At 36.3% G+C, this 21,194-nt stretch overlaps 1 protein-coding gene across 1 annotated transcript; it reads left to right on the forward strand.

The window, feature by feature from the left end:
• The first annotated feature begins 463 nt into the window (after nucleotides 1–463).
• Nucleotides 464–20,784, forward strand: LOC101265608 (PH, RCC1 and FYVE domains-containing protein 1). Its single transcript, XM_004250861.4, has 9 exons — nucleotides 464–1,135; nucleotides 2,233–2,319; nucleotides 3,907–3,996; nucleotides 4,810–4,890; nucleotides 5,033–5,227; nucleotides 5,363–7,495; nucleotides 14,048–14,194; nucleotides 19,101–19,486; nucleotides 20,313–20,784. Exons 1-9 carry the CDS (start codon nucleotides 1,082–1,084, stop codon nucleotides 20,443–20,445), a joined length of 3,306 nt encoding a protein of 1,101 aa, XP_004250909.2. The 5' UTR covers nucleotides 464–1,081; the 3' UTR covers nucleotides 20,446–20,784.
• The last annotated feature ends 410 nt before the right edge of the window (nucleotides 20,785–21,194 follow it).

The following is a 21,194-nucleotide window of genomic DNA, read 5'->3' on the forward strand; positions in this document are numbered from 1 at the left end:
ATACTACAATAAAAGATATTCCTCTTCCTTAAGAGATATTGAGAATTATTTAGGAAATATTTATTTTTTAAATTATGAATTTAAATAAGTCAAGCTAAAACCTTAAACTACATGTTAACATAAGAATTTTTTTTATGACTCCCACGAAATAGAAAAAATATTTTAAAAATAAATATTGAAAGAAAACTGCGAAAAGAATGAATGAATTTTTGTTTAAATTTTTTTAATGTTTTTTCATCAAGATTTCTTTTTAGAGACACGTCATAATTTAAATATGATTTTTTAAAAATAAATAATATAAGTTATTCAACTGTAAATTGAAAAATTAAATGTGTAATTAATGAGAAATAGGTGAAAGTCCAACAAGTAAAATCTGTTTTTTTTTTTTTAATAAATGAAAATTAATTTTTTTTTTCAACCCAAAAAAAAAGAAAGGGAAAAAGTTAAAAAAAATTTAATTTTTAATTCTCAATAGTCCACCTTAGTTCTCTTCTCTCTCCTTTCATCTGTTGCACTTTTGTGTGTGTTGCTTCTGCACAATTTTTGGAGAAAAATTCAGATCAAACATTAGATTCTACAGCTTCACTTTTTCACCTGATCTTTTTCAAATCCCATTTTTTTCTCTCAATTTTATAAACCAGAAGGAAAAAAGCCTACAAAATCATTGAAATCAGTCAAAGTTTGGATTTTTTTAACTGAAAACTTTCATTTTCAGTCGTTTTCAAAGTTTCAGCTATCTGGGGGTGTTTTTTTTTCTATTTTTTGAAGACCCAGTTCAGTTCTTGATTATTCACTTCACACCCAAAAAGGATTTTAATAGTTTTTGAGCGAGTTGCAAAATTAAGAGCAACTGGTGCAAGTTGTGGGGGCTATCAAGAATTGTTTTTTCAGTTCTTTCTTGGGACATTTTTGGTGAATTTTTTATGAATAATTTTTGTTGAGGTGATTGAAATTGATTTTTTGTTGTAGATGAATGAATGGGAGGGGTTGGAGTTGAGAATGGTGTTTTTCGGTATTGGGGTGCAGAGATTCTAGGGCTAGTTTTGGAAGAACTGGTTTTTGTATATCAATTGCTGACAAAATGAATTCAGATGCTAACCGTGCTGGCGGACAAGTAGAAAGGGATATTGAGCAGGTAAATTGATGCATTTTTAACCATTACTTAGTAGATTGATGTTTGTTGAGCCATTATTGTTTTTTGTTTCGGTCATCGGTACTAGTGTTCTGTTGCTACTGATAAGTTGAGAGCAACCAGTTTGGGATAGAAGGGTAGTTGATTCAATTGTGTTTTGTATACTATAGTTTCAGATTGAGGAGTAGTTGATTGAATTGTATTTCATTATTGATCAGCTTGTCCCAGCTGGTTTTGGATTGAGGAGTCGTTGATTCAATTGGATTTAGTTATTGATAAGTGGCTCCAGCTAATTTGGAGAGGATGTGCAGTTGATTGATTTGTATTTCGTTATTGATAAGCTGACCCTAATTAGTTTGGAAGTGAGGGTAGTAGATTGTTTTTCGGTGTTGATAAGCTCTGAAAACTTGGGGAATTTCCTATTATTTTTAATATATATGACTACTTTTTGGTTTCGTTTTTTAGTGTTTAGAAGTAGCTTTACGCAATCTGTGGTGATAATTCGTTATCAGTTTCCTCTTTATGGGGTGTAAAGCAGATAACTGATTAAAGAAAGCCTGTTTAACTGAGACAAAATCTGTAATGCTCATTTGATACCTAGAATAGGAACAGCAATTAAGGTAATAATACTCAGATAGCATGATTGATAAAAGAAAGCTTGTATAATTGCGACAGTAATTCTGTAATACTCATCTGATACATGGAAGAGGAATGACAATTAAAGTAATAATACTAGGATAGCATTTTTGACAAACAGTAAGAGTGATAAGTTGCTAGGAATGTTATTTTTTTTAAAAAAATAAATAAAAGAATTGCCAGGGATGTTTATTTTTCAATTTTTTTTTTTTGCTAGGCATGTTGTTTTTTTTCAAAAAAAAATTAAATTGCTAGGAATGTGTTTCTGCTATTGATGTGCCAAGTAATTTAAAGGATTTATGTTGGATAGCAAGAGCAATCAAGTCTAATTAAGTATTTTCAGTCTAAGTTGCATGGACTCTTCACTTTCGGTTCTTGTTCCATTGTTTATTTGTTAGGTTTGAAATTTCTGGACTTCTGTAGTTTCATTTCAGCTTGTAATTACTTCTTATGATTTACATCAGGCCATAACTGCTTTAAAGAAGGGTGCATACTTGCTCAAGTATGGAAGAAGGGGGAAACCGAAGTTTTGTCCCTTTCGGTTGTCAAATGTAAGTATCAGTTCATCTTTCTTTAGCCTATGTAATTTATTTTGTAATTTTGTGTTCTTACCCTGATTTTTCTCTTCATCATCTGTGCATATTCTTATAAGATTTCTCTGTCATTTGTACTTATCGAAACAAAAAGAAGAAAAGATTTCTCTCATATTTGTTGAGTTTAGCATGAGGTTTAAGATGCTATGTACTTTTTCCTTTTTTTCCAGTTGTGTAGTTTAATATCTATGCTGGTCTTTACTTTTGTCAATTAGGCTGCAAAACCTGATGTTTTTGAGAGTTGGAGTTTTTCTTCTAGTTGTTTAATTTCTTTTTTGACGTGTAACTACTTTTTTCTATAATTTTTACGGCAAAAACAAAAACTTCTAGATTCTATCAAGCAGAAGCTAGTAGTCTATCAGGCTTTGTGGGAGAGGTGTTATATTAGCCTAATTATTGGAGTTATGGTGCTTGGCGTGGCCTTTTGTGAAATGCCCTAGTGGATAATCGGTTTCAGGAGCTCATATTATGTGTGGTATCGCTGATTTTTTTTTTTTGGATCAAGGGCAAGAGATGGGGTTGTCTTGTGTAAAAGTATAAGCAGTAAGAGAGAGAAATTTTTAATTCCATACAATGGGTTATCAGGCTACACATTTCTTGTTGTAATTTCCATCTACAATCTCCTTTTGATGAGCAGCTGCTCTGAAGTTTGTGGAATCTTCAGCTTTATGTCTTACTGTACATAGGTCAGCCAAAATGTGTGTTGCAGCCTATCTTTTTTTTTTTAAGGATAGTAACACTAATCTATATATACACAGGTAGACTACATCCAAAATATGGAGTCCCCTTCAAAAGGTATTACAGTCTAGTCATATTGCCGTCTATCACCTCTACTTCTTATAAATAATCTAAAACATCCCAGATATCTTCTGCTTGGACTAAAATGTTCTCTTTGCACCAAAAATAAAATAACACTAGACAATTCATCTTGAAGCTCTGAAGTCCATTCTGCTTGTCTTCAAAACACCTCTGATTTCTCTCTTCCCATACAGTCCACCATATGCATGCTGGGACAATCTTCCATCTCTCCTCCTTTGTTGCTGCATTACCATCACCATTCCAACTGTTAAGGACTCCTCTGATGCTCCCTGGCTTTACCCAATTTATTTTTCTCAAGCTGATGAACATCCTCCAAAGCTGTTCCGTCCATTTGCAGTGCAAGAAGAGATGGCTAATTGTCTCACTTGTTCCCCACATAAGAAACATCTTGAACATAGTTGAAATTTCCTTTTGTTCAAACATATGCACCTAAAGTAGTTCTTTATTCAGGTTTGCTGATTTTTTCACAATAAAAAGAGAATTGACCATTTTGAGAGCTGTACTTCTTACTGTTTAACCGCAGGGTGTAGTTCAACATCATTGAATGCATTTTTTCTTTGTTTCCTTGTTGTCCCGTAGTTATGGTTTAGCGCTTTATTCTGTCTGTTTCTTTGTCTGTTAGCTATCAGAAAAAAAGTTAGTGTGAAGTCTGGACTACTTTGTGTCCTTTGATATGCTAATTGAGAATCAATGCAGTCTATAATTTTACTCTGATTCTGGTTGCAGGATGAGTCTGCTTTAATATGGTTTTCAGGTAAAGAGGAGAAACACCTGAAGCTAAGTCATGTGTCAAGAATAATATCTGGGCAGCGCACTGTAAGTTCTCCCCATGACGAAAGGCCTATTTCTGTCATGCAACTTTTTTCTATTGGTATCTCCATCATTCGAATGAATCCATCTGTATCTATATCTTTGTGTGGTATAGGTACAGAGGTGAGAGAATGTTTCAGCATTCCGATCTCAAACCTGTCAATAGAAAACAGATATGTAGTTCACTTTTTTAGATGGTAGTGCTACCTTTTCTTGGGACTTAAAGGCTTCTATTTAGGCAAATAAACCTTAGGTTTTTCTGTTATCCTGGTGCAAGCATCCTGTTTCCTTTCCATTAGTGATCCTAAAGAAAAGAAGGTAGGAGTTACTGCCATCCTGGTTTAGGCTTGTATAGTTAGCTTTAATAGAGGGGGGGGGGGGGTTCAACTAGAAGGGGAACTTGAGGTGATATCTGATAAAGTCACGGAGAACTTGAGTGTTGGTCGTGAATAGTTGTGAACTTGCTTTGGTTTTGTGCTAGGTGGGCTAGTCTCATCAAATGGTATTTATCTCTTCTATTCGATGCGATAATATAATTTTTGTATAAACAATAAACTAGTGAGTAGATGAAAGATGAAGTAGTATTAGATGGATAGAATGAATAGGACCAAGGTCCAAACACTGCAAAAGGAAGGTTGTCCACAAGCCTTAATTGGTTTGATTAGTTGTTCTGTATGACTCTTTCAGTCTTTGTCTTTCTTGCCTTCTCACCGCACATATACACACACATATCTTGCTATAACTGTCAGGCATAACTAGGCAAAAATCTTGTTAGTAGGTTTTCACAGATCTGAATAATTGCTGCTGTTCTATTTCCAGCCAATTTTTCAAAGGTACCCACGACCTGAGAAAGAGTATCAGTCATTTTCACTTATATACAATGATAGATCGCTGGATTTGGTAAGAGTTTTATTATTAACTACTGTGTCTTTCCTTTAAAGAAAAAATTATTGTGATTCTTTGCTCTCTATTATTCCATTTTTGAGAAATTGGTCCATGCACCAAAATCATCCCACCTTTATCATTCTTTCCCTCTTCTTAGATATGTAAAGATAAAGATGAAGCAGAGGTCTGGTTTAGTGGTTTGAAGGCCCTAATATCTCGTGGGCACCAGAGAAAATGGAGAACAGAATCAAGGAGCGATGGAATTTCTTCCGGTGCTACTAGTCCTAGAACTTACACACGAAGAAGCTCTCCTCTGCATTCTCCATTTAGTAGTGGTGACAGCTTGCAGAAGGTACTATAGCATCCACATGTCTACTCATGCATATTAAATATCTCCTTTAATTTATTCATTTTGATAGAGTAAAAATATTTTGGTTCTATTTGTCTCTTTGGGATGTTGAATGATGAGATTGTACATGTCCTTCAGGATGGCGGTGATCAGCTTCGCCTTCATAGTCCATATGAAAGTCCTCCAAAAAACGGGCTAGATAAGGCATTTGCTGATGTAATTATGTATGCTGTACCTCCTAAGGGTTTTTTCCCTTCAGATTCTGCTAGCGCTTCTGTTCATTCCATATCTTCTGGAGGTTCAGATAGCATGCATGGTCAGATGAAGGGAATAGGAATGGATAATTTTAGAGTAAGCCTTTCAAGTGCAGTTAGCTCATCAAGTCAAGGTTCTGGTCATGATGATGGTGATGCCTTGGGGGATGTTTTTATCTGGGGGGAAGGCACTGGGGATGGTGTCCTAGGTGGTGGACCTCATAGAGTTAGCAGTTCTTTTGGTGCCAAATTAGATTCTTTGTTTCCTAAAGCTTTAGAGTCTGCAGTGGTATTGGATGTTCAAAATATAGCTTGTGGTGGTCGACATGCAGCACTGGTGACAAAGCAGGGTGAGATTTTCTCCTGGGGTGAGGAATCGGGAGGTAGGCTAGGGCATGGTATTGATTCTGATGTTCTGCATCCAAAGCTTATAGATTCACTCAGCCATTCAAACATTGAGCTTGTTGCATGTGGTGAAAATCATACTTGTGCTGTAACACTCTCTGGAGACTTGTACACATGGGGTGATGGTGATTTTGGTCTTCTTGGGCATGGAAATGAAGTTAGTCATTGGGTCCCCAAAAGAGTAAATGGACCCTTAGAGGGCATACACGTTTCATATATCTCGTGTGGTCCCTGGCATACTGCTGTGGTGACATCTGCTGGTCAACTATTTACTTTTGGCGATGGTACTTTTGGTGTTCTTGGACATGGAGACAGAAAAAGTGTCTCTAAACCTAGGGAAGTGGAGTCTTTAAAGGGGCTTCGAACTGTACGAGCAGCTTGTGGGGTTTGGCATACTGCAGCGGTCGTTGAAGTCATGGTGGGAAGCTCAAGTTCAAGTAATTGTTCATCAGGAAAACTTTTTACTTGGGGAGATGGTGATAAAGGTAGACTAGGGCATGGTGACAAGGAGTCGAAACTTGTACCTACCTGTGTTGCAGCTCTTGTCGAACCAAACTTTTGCCAAGTTGCTTGTGGACACAGCTTGACAGTTGCATTGACAACTTCTGGTCATGTGTATACAATGGGAAGTCCTGTGTATGGCCAATTAGGTCATCACCAAGCTGATGGGAAGTTACCCCGTCGTGTTGAAGGCAAGCTGGCAAAGAGTTTTGTGGAGGAGATCGCCTGTGGAGCATATCATGTTGCTGTCTTGACTTCCCGAACTGAAGTTTACACATGGGGAAAGGGGGCAAATGGTAGATTGGGTCATGGTGATACGGATGACCGAAATTCTCCCACTTTAGTGGAAGCTTTAAAAGACAAGCAAGTCAAAAGTATTGCTTGTGGCACTAATTTTACTGCTGCTATTTGCCTTCACAAATGGGTATCTGGGGTCGACCAATCCATGTGTTCTGGCTGTCGTCTCCCTTTTAACTTTAAAAGAAAACGCCACAACTGTTATAACTGTGGGCTTGTCTTTTGTCATTCATGTAGCAGCAGAAAATCACTGAGGGCATCAATGGCACCTAATCCCAATAAACCCTATCGTGTCTGTGACAACTGCTTCAGTAAATTGAAAAAAGCTATGGAAACAGATGCTTCTTCTCAGTCTTCTATGAGTCGACGAGGAAGCATGAATCAGTCACTAACTGACATAACAGACAAGGATACTAAGTTGGATACAAGGTCTCGACCTCAACTTGCTAGATTTTCTACAATGGAATCCTTCAAACATGTTGAAACCCGTTCTTCCAAACAGAAGAAAAAACTTGAATTCAACAGCAGTCGCGTGTCACCTATTCCAAATGGTACCTCTCAGTGGGGAGCTCTCAACATTTCCAAGTCTTTTAACCCTGTATTTGGCTCGTCCAAGAAATTCTTTTCAGCTTCAGTTCCTGGATCAAGAATTGTTTCTCGAGCAACATCACCAATATCTAGACGGGCCAGTCCACCTCGTTCTACTACACCAACTCCAACATTGGGTGGACTTACATCTCCAAAGATTGTTTTGGGCGATGCTAAAAGGACAAATGATGGCCTTAGCCAAGAGGTTATCAAATTAAGAGCACAGGTATGTCATTTGTCTAATGAACTGTTCTCGACTTCTGATGAATTTTCCTCTCTTTGCTTCAACACCATATCCTTTTTGCTTATGTGAATTAGAAAATAAAGATTTTAGTTTCTCTATGAATCTAAGTGTTTTTGGACATTCTCTATAATGTAGTTATTTAGAATGTCAAACATTGGACTTGGGGCAAGAAATCCTCTAGAATTTTTAGGGAACACCATATTCGTGGAGTCAGAGTTCACTGGGGCTTGAGTAAACTTGTCAAATAGTGTTTTGGTACTTGTGGTCAAGGGTGAATGGTTATGCATAATCATTTTTAATAATGGTGAAAAACTTCATCCAAGTTCATAAGTATTACTTTGAAAGGATAACCCGTGATAGTATGATTAAATGGAGAAAATCAAATTACTTTTTGAGAGCTAAAATCAGTGAGTTATCTATTTCTAATACTGAGTTTTAATAATTTCTTGAGCCTCCAGGTTACTGCTATCTTCTGTTAGGTACTATCTTGTGGAATGATATGCTTGTTGCTGCTTTGTACTCTTCAATGAATCTGACATGCTAAAATCATAACCTAAAGGACAATCAACTGATTGTAATCAGCCAAGAGATCAAAAGAAAGTTTTGCTTGCAAGAGTGCATGCCTGGAAGTTGGAGCCGTTTACTCCTATAATGACTATGCTAGTCTCTACTTCGTTGTAGATTGTGGTGGATTGACTTTTAGAAGTTTTACACCTGCATAGAAGTAGTATCTACATTTGGACCTGAAAATTAAGTGACTGTCAAAGCTTGTCTTCTCTGTAACAGCATTGAGCTAAGATTATCCTTAGGCATCTGTCATCCTATCATTTTCCAAAAATGTCTAGGAGGGCATCTCTGTAGCATCCTTACCCAACTCTAGGTCTCTTGGTTCTTTTATGTCTAGTGTCCAGATATATTTGCACAGATTAACTGGGCATAAAGAGTAAAGTTTTCATAGAAAATACATTGTAGGACTCGTGATTGTAGTCCGTGGGGAGAAAAAGAGAGAAAAACGTATTTCAAATCCTTGTATTTGGCAAGTAGCTTTATTTGGTAAATGCAAACTATGGTTAAGATGGTTGAATTTCATTCTCTCTTAGCTATACACAGTTAGTATAAAGCCAATCAGTTTCTAGCTTGTATCGAAATGTGTCATTCATTTAACTTATTTTCCAGACCCCCTTGTAGGGTTACACTTATGTTGTTGTATTCATTTTACTTATTTTAAAGAAAATATTTCTTGAACCAATAATAATTTAACTAAAAGAAAGCTGGTAATAGAAAAAATTGAACTAAGAAGAAATAAAAGAAAGTGTATCCCGTTCCTGTATGTATTAAAACAAAAAGAAGTAAAATAAAAAGAACATGTATCTCTCCTATTCTAAAATGGAAAGAGGTACAATATCTTGCATCAAGATCTTAAGATGATTACTCAAATACATCATTTACAACGTCAAAGAGATGCATTTTGGTCTTACTAGTCTTTATTTACGTGCATAGCACGGTTATCCCATATGATAATTAGCACAAATTATTATAAAGATCTAGAATAACAAGGAACTGTATATTTTTGTCACGACCCAAAGTACCCCCAGGGTGTATATGGCGAATAGAACCCCGAGAGGCCCTAGACAAGTCACTTGACATAAGGATGACGTAATAGAAATACAAAAAGAGAGAATAGGCAATAAAAGTCTCATATCATATAAGGAATCTATACACAAGTGTGAAATCTAAACTGTGTCTGACATAGCCTTTCTAAACACCATAAGAGTGGTTGGGACGTAACCTATACACCATGTACAAGTCTGAAAAGAAAAGACAATAAAAGAAATAAAGCATCAATTGTTTTGTCCTCGAAGCATGAGGATTCACCACTCCAAGGTACTAGCAAAGCAATTCAAGCTAACCATGAGCGGAAGGAGTGTCGGGCCCTATATTATAAGACAATATATGCGCAATATGCATTAGTGCGGTGAATGTACTAAGTATGGGGAAATGCATAAAACGTAAAGCATGATAGTGTGATGAACTTAAACATGATATGCTAGACCAAATAAAATGTGATAAAAGCCTTTATAAAGTAATCATAAATCATACACATGGTCAATGCATGCTTAAAAGTTAAAACCATTTGAGAAATTTCCATAAAACCTTCGATAGAAACATAGTCAATTGTGGGATATAACATGAAATCTGACATGGCCCTTTTATCGAAAAGGAGAATCTACTTGTCAAGGTCGAACACTTATCTCATTCATTCTTTGCTTAACAACTTAAGTGGATCCACTAGCTTAGGTCATCTAAGACAGCACGTAGTTTAGGGACAAGGAGATTTCTTCTAGAGAACCGACATTTACTAACGGGAGAGCTTCCATCTCAAAGTCCTCTTGGTGCTAAGTGAATCCTAACGGAAAAGACATAATCATAATCATATTATAATACTTGGAAAGACACAATTAGGACTACCAATCCAATCATAAGTTCATATTAGAGTAACTCCTTTCAAATCATGATATCGTAAAACTTTCACAGTAGACACTTACCTTTCTAGACATTTATTTCATTCTATTGTGAGAAATCATTGACACTTTACCCTAAAAGTACCCTTTGATCATAATCATTCTTTTCTTAAAAATGCATAGATTCATAAATCATAATTAATAGTTCCTAAGCATAATTCATATTCATAAAATAGGCATAAGCATGGGTTCAAAGGAAATCAATTTAAAACCTTGTAATTGTATCAAAACATATGTAATAAGATTGAATATCAATAATTGAATCATAATAAATAGAACCCATGGAGATTTGCATGAAACTCTTAGAGAATCGAGTGAATCCCACATACCTTGATAATCAAAACCCTAAGAGTGCGATGAGGATGAGACCTTGACGCTTGAAACCCTAGCTCCTCACCTTGGAGCTTAAGAGATAATTTTGGAGAAGAAGACTTGAGAGAATTTAGGAGATTTTGAGTGAATGAAAGAAATTAGGCTAAGTCTTCAGGGTAAAAATGGTTATAGGATAGTTATATGGACAAAATGACGTAGTTTAGGGGTTAATTGGATAGGAAAAGACCAAACACCCTTAATTAAAAACTCCCTGAAGACCCTACGACTTCGACCTATGGTCTGTGGAAGTCTGATCGGTTGTAGAATAAACAACTGGGACTCGAAATTTCTGATCAATTCCACGAGACCTACCTACGGCTCGTCCAACATTCTATGGCTCGTAGAATCCAAGTTCAAGTCTAGAATTTCACCAAGTCTCGATCACTTCTACTGACCCCACCTACGATCCGTAGACCACATTACGACTCGTCAAATCCTTTCGTAGACCTGAGGTCTCAGATCAATTCTTTGAATCACCCTACCGGCACTTTCTACTGCCCGTAATCTGCCTATGATCCATCTTGTTCTTTCATAGGTCAATTTACTAGGTTTAAAAATTTTCCAAATCTCAAACCAAGACCTACGACTTCCTTCCTACGACTTCTTTCCTACGACCCGTAGACTGCCTTACGATCTGTCCTATTCTTTCATAGGTCAATTTACTGGGAGTTAACATTTTTTCATATCTCAAACCAAGACATGTGACTTCCTTCCTACGGCCCGTAGGTCTTCATACGGTCCGTAGGTCAGACTCGTAGATCACCGCATCAATGCCAAAATGATTTTTTCCCTTCCAAACTCAAATTTCCATTTCCGAGGTGTTACAATTTTGAAATGTGTCTCGTTTACAATGTGAACTTGAGAAATTAGAAAATAAAATTTTGAAAAGTTTGATACAAGTGTATAGCCTTTATTTTGTCACCATACTAGGAAATAGTGAAGTTTTTATTTATTAAAATTTTTTAACCTTCATTTTCTTGTTTTTTATTTTTTAAATTTGTTGAAGGATCTGTGTACCAACTGAAGTTTAGGTTTGCTTTAGAAGGAAATTACTTGCGTTAATTTTAATTTAAAATTTTACCTTACTTTTAGGTTAATTCAATTTAAGTTTCTTTCTTTCACTTTATCTAATTGTTTATTTTACTTTCTCGAAGAAAGAATGGCAATAAGATCTCTACAGAGAGCAAATGTGGGGTCTTTGGGTCAACATCATGTAACCACAAAACTAATTTCAACTTTTATTTGGACGAAAGAACAAGAAAAGGAACTCCAGGAAAGAGAAACTAGGGTCTCTAGGCCAACACCATGTAACAATTGAATTAATTTGGCACCAGAACTCAACTAGACCTTGGAAAACTTGTGCTAAGCATGCTTATAAAAAAATTGTCAAGCATGATGAAAGGGTTGTGATGTCTCAATAATTAATTTGTCATTAGAACTAAATTCGACCTTCAAAAATATCGTGCTTAGGATGATAATGGACTCACAATGTCTAAAGCGTGAAGTTTTTGTTTTACTTGTTAGAAAAGTCAAATAATGAACACAAGGAAATAATGAAGTTTCTACAAATGAATTCTATGAGCAAGTTCATCCAACATGGAATGCACTTACAAAGGGTAAAAGTGTCTATCAACATTTCGTGTAGAGCTTCCTTTTGTACAATAGTACTAGTCATAGCATACACACCTTGCTCGTGTCCCTTATTTTAATTCTGTGTGCTATCAGGGTCAAACTCATCCCAATTTACAACTATCCATGTTGGGGCCCCTATGTTAAAAGTGTGTGTGATCCACGCACCAGATGACTAGTTTTGGGCGTGAGGTGTTAAGTCCCACATCGGCGGGGTGAGGAAAAGTTGAACTCCTTATATGGAGTTGGGCAATCCTCACCTCATGAGCTAGCTTTTGGGGTTGAGTTAGGCCAAGATACATTTCTTTACTAGTATAATTTTATCCAACGTGTAATTATTTTTCAAAGGTAAAATCTTAATCGCTTTTAAATTTCTAAATACTAAAATTTTCTATATATTTCAAATAAGGAGGAATTTAATACATAAAATTGAGTTGAATCTTAAACATTAGAAAAATAATTAAATGACTATTTTGTCAAATGTGAACTCCATTTTAAAAAGGTAATAAGGTAAATGACATTTTGCTACGAGTTTCTAACTTAGTTTTAAAACTTTTCATTTTACCTCCAATGAGATGATTTCAGCTCAAAAAAAAAATATTTCTCTTAATATATGTGTCTAGTTAAATGCCTTCACATAAATTGAAACAGAAGAAATATCGTGGACTTAGTTAAAGAGCGTGAATAGAATACTTCGATTAATTGAAACAACTGAAAGTATGTAGTATTTAAATATTTTCTTTTCCGTTTTCGATTATACAAGCTTAAGAGGAGGAGGAGGAATTCAATATATTAATGCAAAATGAAGTTACACTCTTTAATTTTTTCCTCGTATTGTGTGTTGAAAAATTGTGATAGATAATTAGTTAGTTTAGTAAAGAAAGGAATGCTTTAAATTTACAAAGTTGTAATTGATTTTAAAGTCTTGAATGGAGTCTGCTAGAGAATATTATATATCAAGTGGAGTCGGCTAGAAATTAGAATATCTTCTATATACATTTTGTTCTATTCAGGTATATTACATTCCAACACGGTGGAATGTGTCTTTTTAGGAAAATCAGCAGTGTTCTCTTCTAGCACACTTTTAACCTGACATACATTTTAGTTTTATACCTACTAGTTAGTATCACTTATATGTATCCTCTTTCTCCATTTTATGATGTTTGGAACTAGAACACATTTATTCTGAAAGAATTTAGGTCTTCTGGGAGAACCTTTTTTGGCATGATTTTAGGTCTACTTTTCTCCATTATGTGACTTTCAATCATCCAATTATCACTCCTAGAAACAGTGGCGGATCCAGGAGTTTAAGTTTGTGGATTCTCCAAGAAGAGTTGGTCTTTAAAAATTTTAAAAAAAACACCATAGTGAGAATCGAACCTGGCCACAGGAGATGCAATGTACAACTTTGAGCACCCCACAAACGACCACTACACCAAGCAACTACTTGTTGCCTGGGTGCTCACTGTTTAATTTTATACCATTCGTTCAAATTTCTATATAAGTATATATATTTAGATATGAGATTAATCGAGCAACCGGAACCTTCAGTGTGGGTCCGCCCGCCTAGAAACCAGTACATCAGGAAGCTTACGTAGGACAATGACAAAACTTTTCTGGACCTTTATTTGCATTGTGTCATTCAATTGGCGCTACTTATCCCCTCGATCAGATATGGTCATTGTAATCTTGTCCATATTCATCGTATTATCTTGCATTTTTATGACATTCATCCATATTGGGCTTTAAGCCTAAATTTTTACTCCTTTGTAATGCCTTGGTCTGTCAACCATCCTGTAAAATTTATTTCTATCGTTTTATCATAGCATTTTAGTAATCACTTCCTGTTTCCGGCGCCTTTTTTAGCTCCATTCTCATGGAAGTCTGAATCTAGCATCTAAACTGTCTGTATTTATGCATCACGATTTTGTTGTAATTGATTTGTGAGACTCAAATGAATGTACTATTAATTTCATGGAAAAAGCATTGTGTTTAATGATCTTCATCATAGGTGGAAAATCTCACGCGCAAGGCTCAACTTCAGGAGATAGAACTGGAAAGAACTAATAAGCAGCTAAAGGAGGCAATAGCCATTGCTGGAGAAGAGACTGCCAAATGCAAAGCAGCAAAAGAAGTGATCAAGTCACTTACTTCTCAGGTATGCTGCTTCAAATCTTTGGTAGAGAATTGCTTAAATTTATAATGAAAGACATGTCTATCTTAGAAATGAGTATCTTAGAGCAAATCGATTCGGTTTTGACTTAATGAAATGCTCCTTATCAAAAACTTAAATGAGATGCTGCAACTATTACTACAAATAAGAATGCATTCTACTTAAACTTTTAAAAGTGGATTGAGAAAATATATCTTTCATTTACTCTAATAAATTCCAACTGCTTACTTGTTAAGTTATTCTTTCAAGTAGTATGGTCTAACATAGATACATGTATGGATGGGCCTATGATTTTTATACAGTCGTTTAATGTATAAAAAATTAATTTCTGTCCAACTAAGAATGTGGTTCTCATTATTCAGAAGATTTCTCTGTTTTGGTCAACATGAGAGTTTGTAGTCATTTGATTCATTAACAAATTAATTTCTGTCCAACTAAGTCTGTTTTTCTCGTTATTCAAAATATATATATTTTTTGGTAGATATGAGAGTTTGTATTTTCTTTTGTCATTGTGAATTCTCAGTTGTGCTAAAAAAAACCTTAACAATGCAAATTTTTCTTGTCTTTGTGTTATTACTTTTTCTTCATATAATTGTCGAACATCTGCATTTTTCCTTACTGTTTGGGACAAGCAAATTCTTTATTCTGACAATGTGTATAAGCTGGAATAGTCCAAGATGAACAAAAACTTTTTTTACTTTTTATTATTATCTGAAAACAAAGTTTTTGTTCATCTTGGAGCACTCCATGCAAGATGACAATTAATTGACTCTACAGCCTTTCACACAAAAAACACCTACTGCATATTGAAAAGCCACTTTCCTGGAGAATTTTTTGAGTTTAGCAGGCATTTCTTGCAGCCACAAACCAAAACAAGCTACTTTTGTTGGTGCTTTTGTTTTCCATAGCATTTTCCATGGCAATGTGTTAGGACCTCAAAAGTGGTTTTTGCCAATGTGTTAGGACCTCAAAAGTGGTTTTTGGCATTGTCCAATTTACCCCAAGTATCACCTCTCCCGTTTGCTTCTTTAGCCTACCTCTATTTCTTCGAGACTCCCCATAGTCAACCTCTCATACCTTCTCACATAGGCATCTGTGGATCTTTTCTTCACATGCCCGAACTGTCTTAGTCTTGCCTTTCTCATTTTGTCCACGAAGGTCACACCTATCTTGTCTCGGATGTCTTCGTTCCTAATTCTATCTCTCTTAGTATGCCCACACATCCATCGCAACATCCTCATTTTTGCTACTTTCATCTTCTAGATATGTGAATTCTTGATCGGCCAAATACTAAACCCCATACAACACAATTGATCTGACAACCGGTTTATAAAAGTTACCTTTTAAGTCTTAGCGGCACATACAATACAATTTATCTGACAACTGCTTTATAAAAGTTACCTTTTAAGTCTTAGCTGTACATTCTTATCACACAAGACACTAAAAGTAAGCATCCATTTCATTCGCGCCGCTCCAATACAATGTGTAACATCATCGTCAATTTCCTCATTACCTAGCATATTTGACCCCAACTACCTGGAACTATTTCTCTTGGAGATGACTTGTGTATCAATTCGCAGTTCCACATCTACCTTATAAGTTACTGCACTGAACTTGCACTCTGAGTAATTTGTCTCAGTCCTCCTCAACTTGAATCCTTTAGACTCGAGGATTTGTCTCCAAACCTCCTGCCTACCATTAGCCTTCAGCTGTAATAATTGACTGTTTTTTTAAAAAAATCCCAACAACGTACCAGTGTGATCCCACAAATGGGTCTGGGGAGGTAGAATGTACACAAACTTTAGCCCTGCCTTTGTGAGGTAGAAATGTTGTTTCTAATTGACCCTTGTCTCAAAATAGAAGTACTTGATGCATGATTATAATAACAATAAGACAATAAATAGCTAGATACAAAACAAGTGCAACAACGGATAGTAATGCACATTGAAGAATAGGAAACTAGGCGATAAACTAAATAATACTACTTAAAATGGAGAAGAAGAGAGGAGACTATCCCCCCCTTCTCTCCCACACAGAGTGTCACATCACTCAGCTACCTTCTACCCTAATCCCCAACTTCCACACCTCCAATCTAAGGTCCTGTCTAAGTCAACTTAATTTTTGTCCTGTTCTATCTAATCACCTTTCCAGTTCTTTTTGGCCTTACCTTTACCTCTCCTAACTCCTACTACAGCCAACCTCCCACACCTTACTGACACATCCTCACACCTCATGTTCACATGTACGAACCATCGCAATTTCGTTTCCACCATCTTGTCCGCCACTGATACCACTCTCACTTTTTCCCATACTTCATTCCTAATCATGTATCTATGAGTATGCCCACACATTACACATTTATCTGAGCGTCCTTATCTCATCTACATTGATCTTCTGAATGTGTTCTTACTTGGCCAACATTTTACCCTATTCAACAATTTTGGTCTATCCACCATTTTGTAAACTTACCATTAAGCCCTGGCGATGCATTTCTATCTTAGAGGCAAGCCTCCATTTCACCTACCTCGGTCCAATACGATGTGTGACATCATCATCATCTATCCTTATGCTTGGATAATGGACGCAAGATACTTAAAGCTTCCTGTCTTGGGTATGACTAGTGCCTCAATCTTCACTTTCACCTCTACTCATACATTAAGACACTAAACTTGCACTCCAAGTACTTTGTTTTAGTCGTGCTTAAGCTGAAACTTTTCGATTCTAGGGCTTTTCCCTAACCTTCCATTCTGTCATTAACTCCACCGCGCATCTCGTCTATTACTGTGTCATATGCGAATAACACACACCAGGATGACTCCCGGTGAATATGCCATCTCAATTCGTCTGTCATTAAGGCATTTAGAAATGGGCTAATGACTAATCCCGGGTGCAACCCCATCACGATCAGAAAGTGTTCCAAGTCACATCCCTTGTCCTAACTCGGGCCTTGGCTCCATCCGACATTTCCTTACTACCCTTAAAGTAAGCCACAACTACACTTATGAATACCAGACATCTCCAAAGGATTTCCCTTGGGACTTCATCTTATGTCTTTTCTAGGTCAATGAACACCATGTGTATGTCTCCTTTCTTGTCCCTATACTCCTCCAACAATCTCCTTACAAGATGAATGGCTTCTGTAGTCAATTGCCCCGGCATGAATCCGAATTCGTTCTCAGAGAAAAATACATCCTTCCTCATCCCCATCTCGACCATCCTCTCCCAGACTTTCATAGCATGACTTAGTAGCTTGATACCCCTATAGTGATTGCAATTCTGAATATCACCATTGTTCTTGTACAATGGAACCATTGTAATCCACCTCCATTCCTCTGACGTTCTTGCTGTCCTAGATATGACATCAAACAACCTAGTCAGACACTCCATACCTGCTTCACCTGGGTTCTTCCAAAAATCCACAAGTATGGAGTGGCTGACTAGCTTGATGATGTCATATTTAGGATGGCTACAATGCCAAATGAATGGAGGTGTTGTATTGTACAAGAAGAAGGGTGATATTCAGAATTTCCCAATCATTGAAATTCCTCCTAAATTGAAGCTTCTGTCCTAGTTCAAATTGTAAAAATCAGCCACCTAACAACTCATCTGGTGTGATTCTTAAAAGAACAGGGAATTTATCCTTGAGTTTTCCGTTTTCCTGCGAAATGTCCTTCCTGAATGTTATCTTGCTACCTTCTTCCACCTCCACTCTGATGCTCCACCCCCAAACTTGCAAATGTTCTTCCAGATTGCACCCTGATTTGACTGAAGAACAGTTTTTGGTTTCCAGAAATCGTCTCTACAATGATTTATGGCAATGACATCTTTTTATACCTCTATTTTGTGTTCATTATACCTCCATAATCATTTATATAGCGAACTCTTATTATGTTGTCTGGGTATTTTGAGTCCCATTCTACCTCCCTTTTTGGCCAAAGTCCAAACATTACATCATTCCATTTTACCAAATGCATTCTCTTTCAGAATTTCCTTTCCATGGAGACCTATTTCTCACCCTGTTGATCCGCCTTTCAAAATAGCTGGGATAGGCAATAAGGACATTTAAGTATGTTGGAATCCCATTAAGCGCTATTGACCAACCTTCCATTAATAGACTGGTGTTTATTTCTTCCGATGTGTGTGGTAGGAGACATGCAGCTATGCATCCCAATATCTCTGCCATCTTCTATTACATCTTCTGAGTTCACAGCAAATGGCTTCTCTTCTACATCTTAAATGACTTTTTTAATCTTACGGTGTTTCTCAAAATTTGCATCTTCGGAGTCTTTTTTGTTATAACAAAGTAACTGCATGTGTTTTTGGTTCAATAACCCTATTTGAGAACAATCTACTTCATTTATTTCAAATAGAATATCATTTGTTTCTCTCCCGAAATAAATTGACATTTTTATAACACCAATGTCTAGCTTCATGAAATCCGAGTTCCAAAATGTTTTGTATACCTGCAAAAGTTAAGTGGACCAAAATTTTATGATTACAAATTTTACTTTTACTGTTAGGAGCTAACCTTTTAAGTTCATATAGAATGTAGCTCGAGTTTAAAGTATGAAGTTACTCGGTCAGGAAAACAATAGCGGGAAAAAGAGAGTTTTTCTATGATTTGCTTGTTTATGTTTTGGATTCGTAAGCAATCTTACCAGTTAAAAAAAAAAAAGGACTCGTGAGCTTTTCATATTTAAACTTGTTTTCCATAGTGGTCAGGTTATGTGCCATTGTTCGTCAGTATCCTTTTAGTGTAGTTTTTTTGCTGCCCCTTTTTTGATGAATATATAGATGCTTTGTGAAGTATTGAACACACAATTTTCTGTTGACCTGTCTTTCATTAGCTTCTCTTGCTGATAGTTTGTTTTGTTGTATTTATTTTTCATAGCTGAAGGAAATGGCTGAGAGGTTGCCGGTAGGTGCTTCCCGGAACATCAAATCTCCTACATCTCTTTCCTCGGGTTCCAATCTCACTGCCAGTGACATACCAAATGGATGTATTGACCGAGTTCATAGTCAACTAACTTTCCAAGATGTGGAGTCAAATGTATCTAACAGTCAACTACTTTCTAACGGATCAAGCAACGTCAGTAATCGCAATGCTGTTCAAAACAGGCAAGGGTTTCCAGAACCAACGACAAGAAACGGAGGTAGAACAAAAGAAGGTGATTCTCGTAATGAGAACGAATGGGTTGAACAAGATGAGCCAGGTGTATACATTACACTTACCTCCTTACCTGCAGGTGTCAAAGATCTTAAACGTGTTCGCTTCAGGTGCGTTAACTGTGGCTTTAGGGCATTACATTTGATGGGATTTTATCCTCTCTGCATTATTCTGGTTGAAGTAAATGTTCTCCTCGTATGTATTATTTCTGCTGTTAATTGCTTGTCGATTTGTGTTGAGCACATTTTAAGGATTATGGTTAGGCTATGGCTCTGTTGAAGTGATCTATCTCTCTTTAAGAATATTCTGGCTAGAAATGGCTCCTATCCTTGGACTGGTTCCTTATTTTTCAAAATATTAGTTTTAGTTTGAGACAAAGATCTTATTTTAGTGTTCTTACAAGATCCTTCATGTATTCAGTTCTTTTGCATTAAGCTGTTAACTATATGCTTCTATGTTGGTTATCTGTGGATCTCCCATTTCTGCTACTCGATATTATCAAAACTTCGTTGTGAAATTTAGATATCATAAATGCAGCTGCATGGTCAATAAGGATTCTTATAGCCAATCTCAACTTGCTTAGGGACTTAGGTGGTTGTTGTACAATGAATTCATCTCTGGTAGAGATTTTTGGCTGCCCATGTGGCATGTAGTAATAAGACTGAGATGTTAAGAGACATTATAGTTCTAGATGATCTCTAATTTTCCTTGAAAGACAAACATTTAGCATCGGAGCAATAATAGTCAAGTAGAATGCATACAGATTCACATAGCCGAACCACCTAGTTTAGGATTGAGAATACATTTCTACAATCCTGCAAAAAAAAAAGGTTATCTTTGTGTGCTTTGAAACAATCAGTGTGTGATTGCTGTAACATTGTGTGTTTGAATGCTTTTCCCTTGGAAAGCAAAAGACTGATGTGTTCTAAAATGCAGTCGAAAACGCTTTAGCGAGAAACAAGCTGAACAATGGTGGGCAGAGAACCGTGCAAGAGTTTATGAGCAGTATAACGTGCGGATGGGAGACAAGTCAAGTATTGGCACTGTAAGCGAAGACTTACAGCATTGAAACATGCTAATAAAGTTATGAGTGGAAATTTTCTTTTCTTTGACCTCTTCTTTTTCTTCTTCCCTGCCGGAAAATCTCTGCTTTAGGGGAAGAAGATCATAATTCTTCGCTTAGTTTGGCTTCTCAAATTTGTGAGGTGGTAGCAAGGGTTGCCATAAAAAGATGTAGGAGTAGAGATTTGCTTTGTAAGTTTTCATTAGATTTTTCTTTTTCTTCTAATGGCTAATGATGTTTGTGGGGAATTGAAAGTGAGAGATGTAAAGTTTTAGTAGGCTTGCTCTTATTGGGAGTATAGCTTCCTTGTAAATTTCTAAAGTAAATGCATCTTCAGATTTCAAATCCTTTACCCTTTCTGCTGCAAGTGTACAATTACTCGGGGCTCGTTTGGCCATATGAGATGAAATCGTGATAGGTGTTTGATTTTATCAACAAAAACAATGAAAGGGAAAACTAGGGAAAATTTTAGTAGCTCGATTGGTTACTTACTTGTTGATTTTGATGGTTGAGTCGACCTAAAATTGACAGGACAATTTATGTTGAGTTCATTATGCATTAATTTAGAACTGAGAAATTCTGAATAAATAGTTTAATTTAAATTCTAAAGCAAAAGTTAAATTGTGGGAAGTTGAAGTTTCTCTCCGAGTATACATTGATCATCATTAAAAACAGTTTCACTACAAAAACAAGAACAAAAGAAAGGGAAAGAAAATTCGTTTTAGCCAACCTCATCTCGCGTAAAGATGGATATA

The sequence above is a fragment of the Solanum lycopersicum genome, chromosome 11 (genome assembly GCF_036512215.1).
Source record: "Solanum lycopersicum chromosome 11, SLM_r2.1".
Lineage (NCBI taxonomy): Eukaryota > Viridiplantae > Streptophyta > Magnoliopsida > Solanales > Solanaceae > Solanum > Solanum lycopersicum.

Bases quoted from the DNA above. Each gene is read 5' to 3' on its own strand.
- LOC101265608 (XM_004250861.4), top strand. From the start codon at position 1,082: ATGAATTCAGATGCTAACCGTGCTGGCGGACAAGTAGAAAGGGATATT. The intron at 7,496-14,047 runs GTATGTCATTTG...TCTTCATCATAG, and splicing joins TTATCAAATTAAGAGCACAG to GTGGAAAATCTCACGCGCAA. The intron at 14,195-19,100 runs GTATGCTGCTTC...TATTTTTCATAG, and splicing joins TCAAGTCACTTACTTCTCAG to CTGAAGGAAATGGCTGAGAG.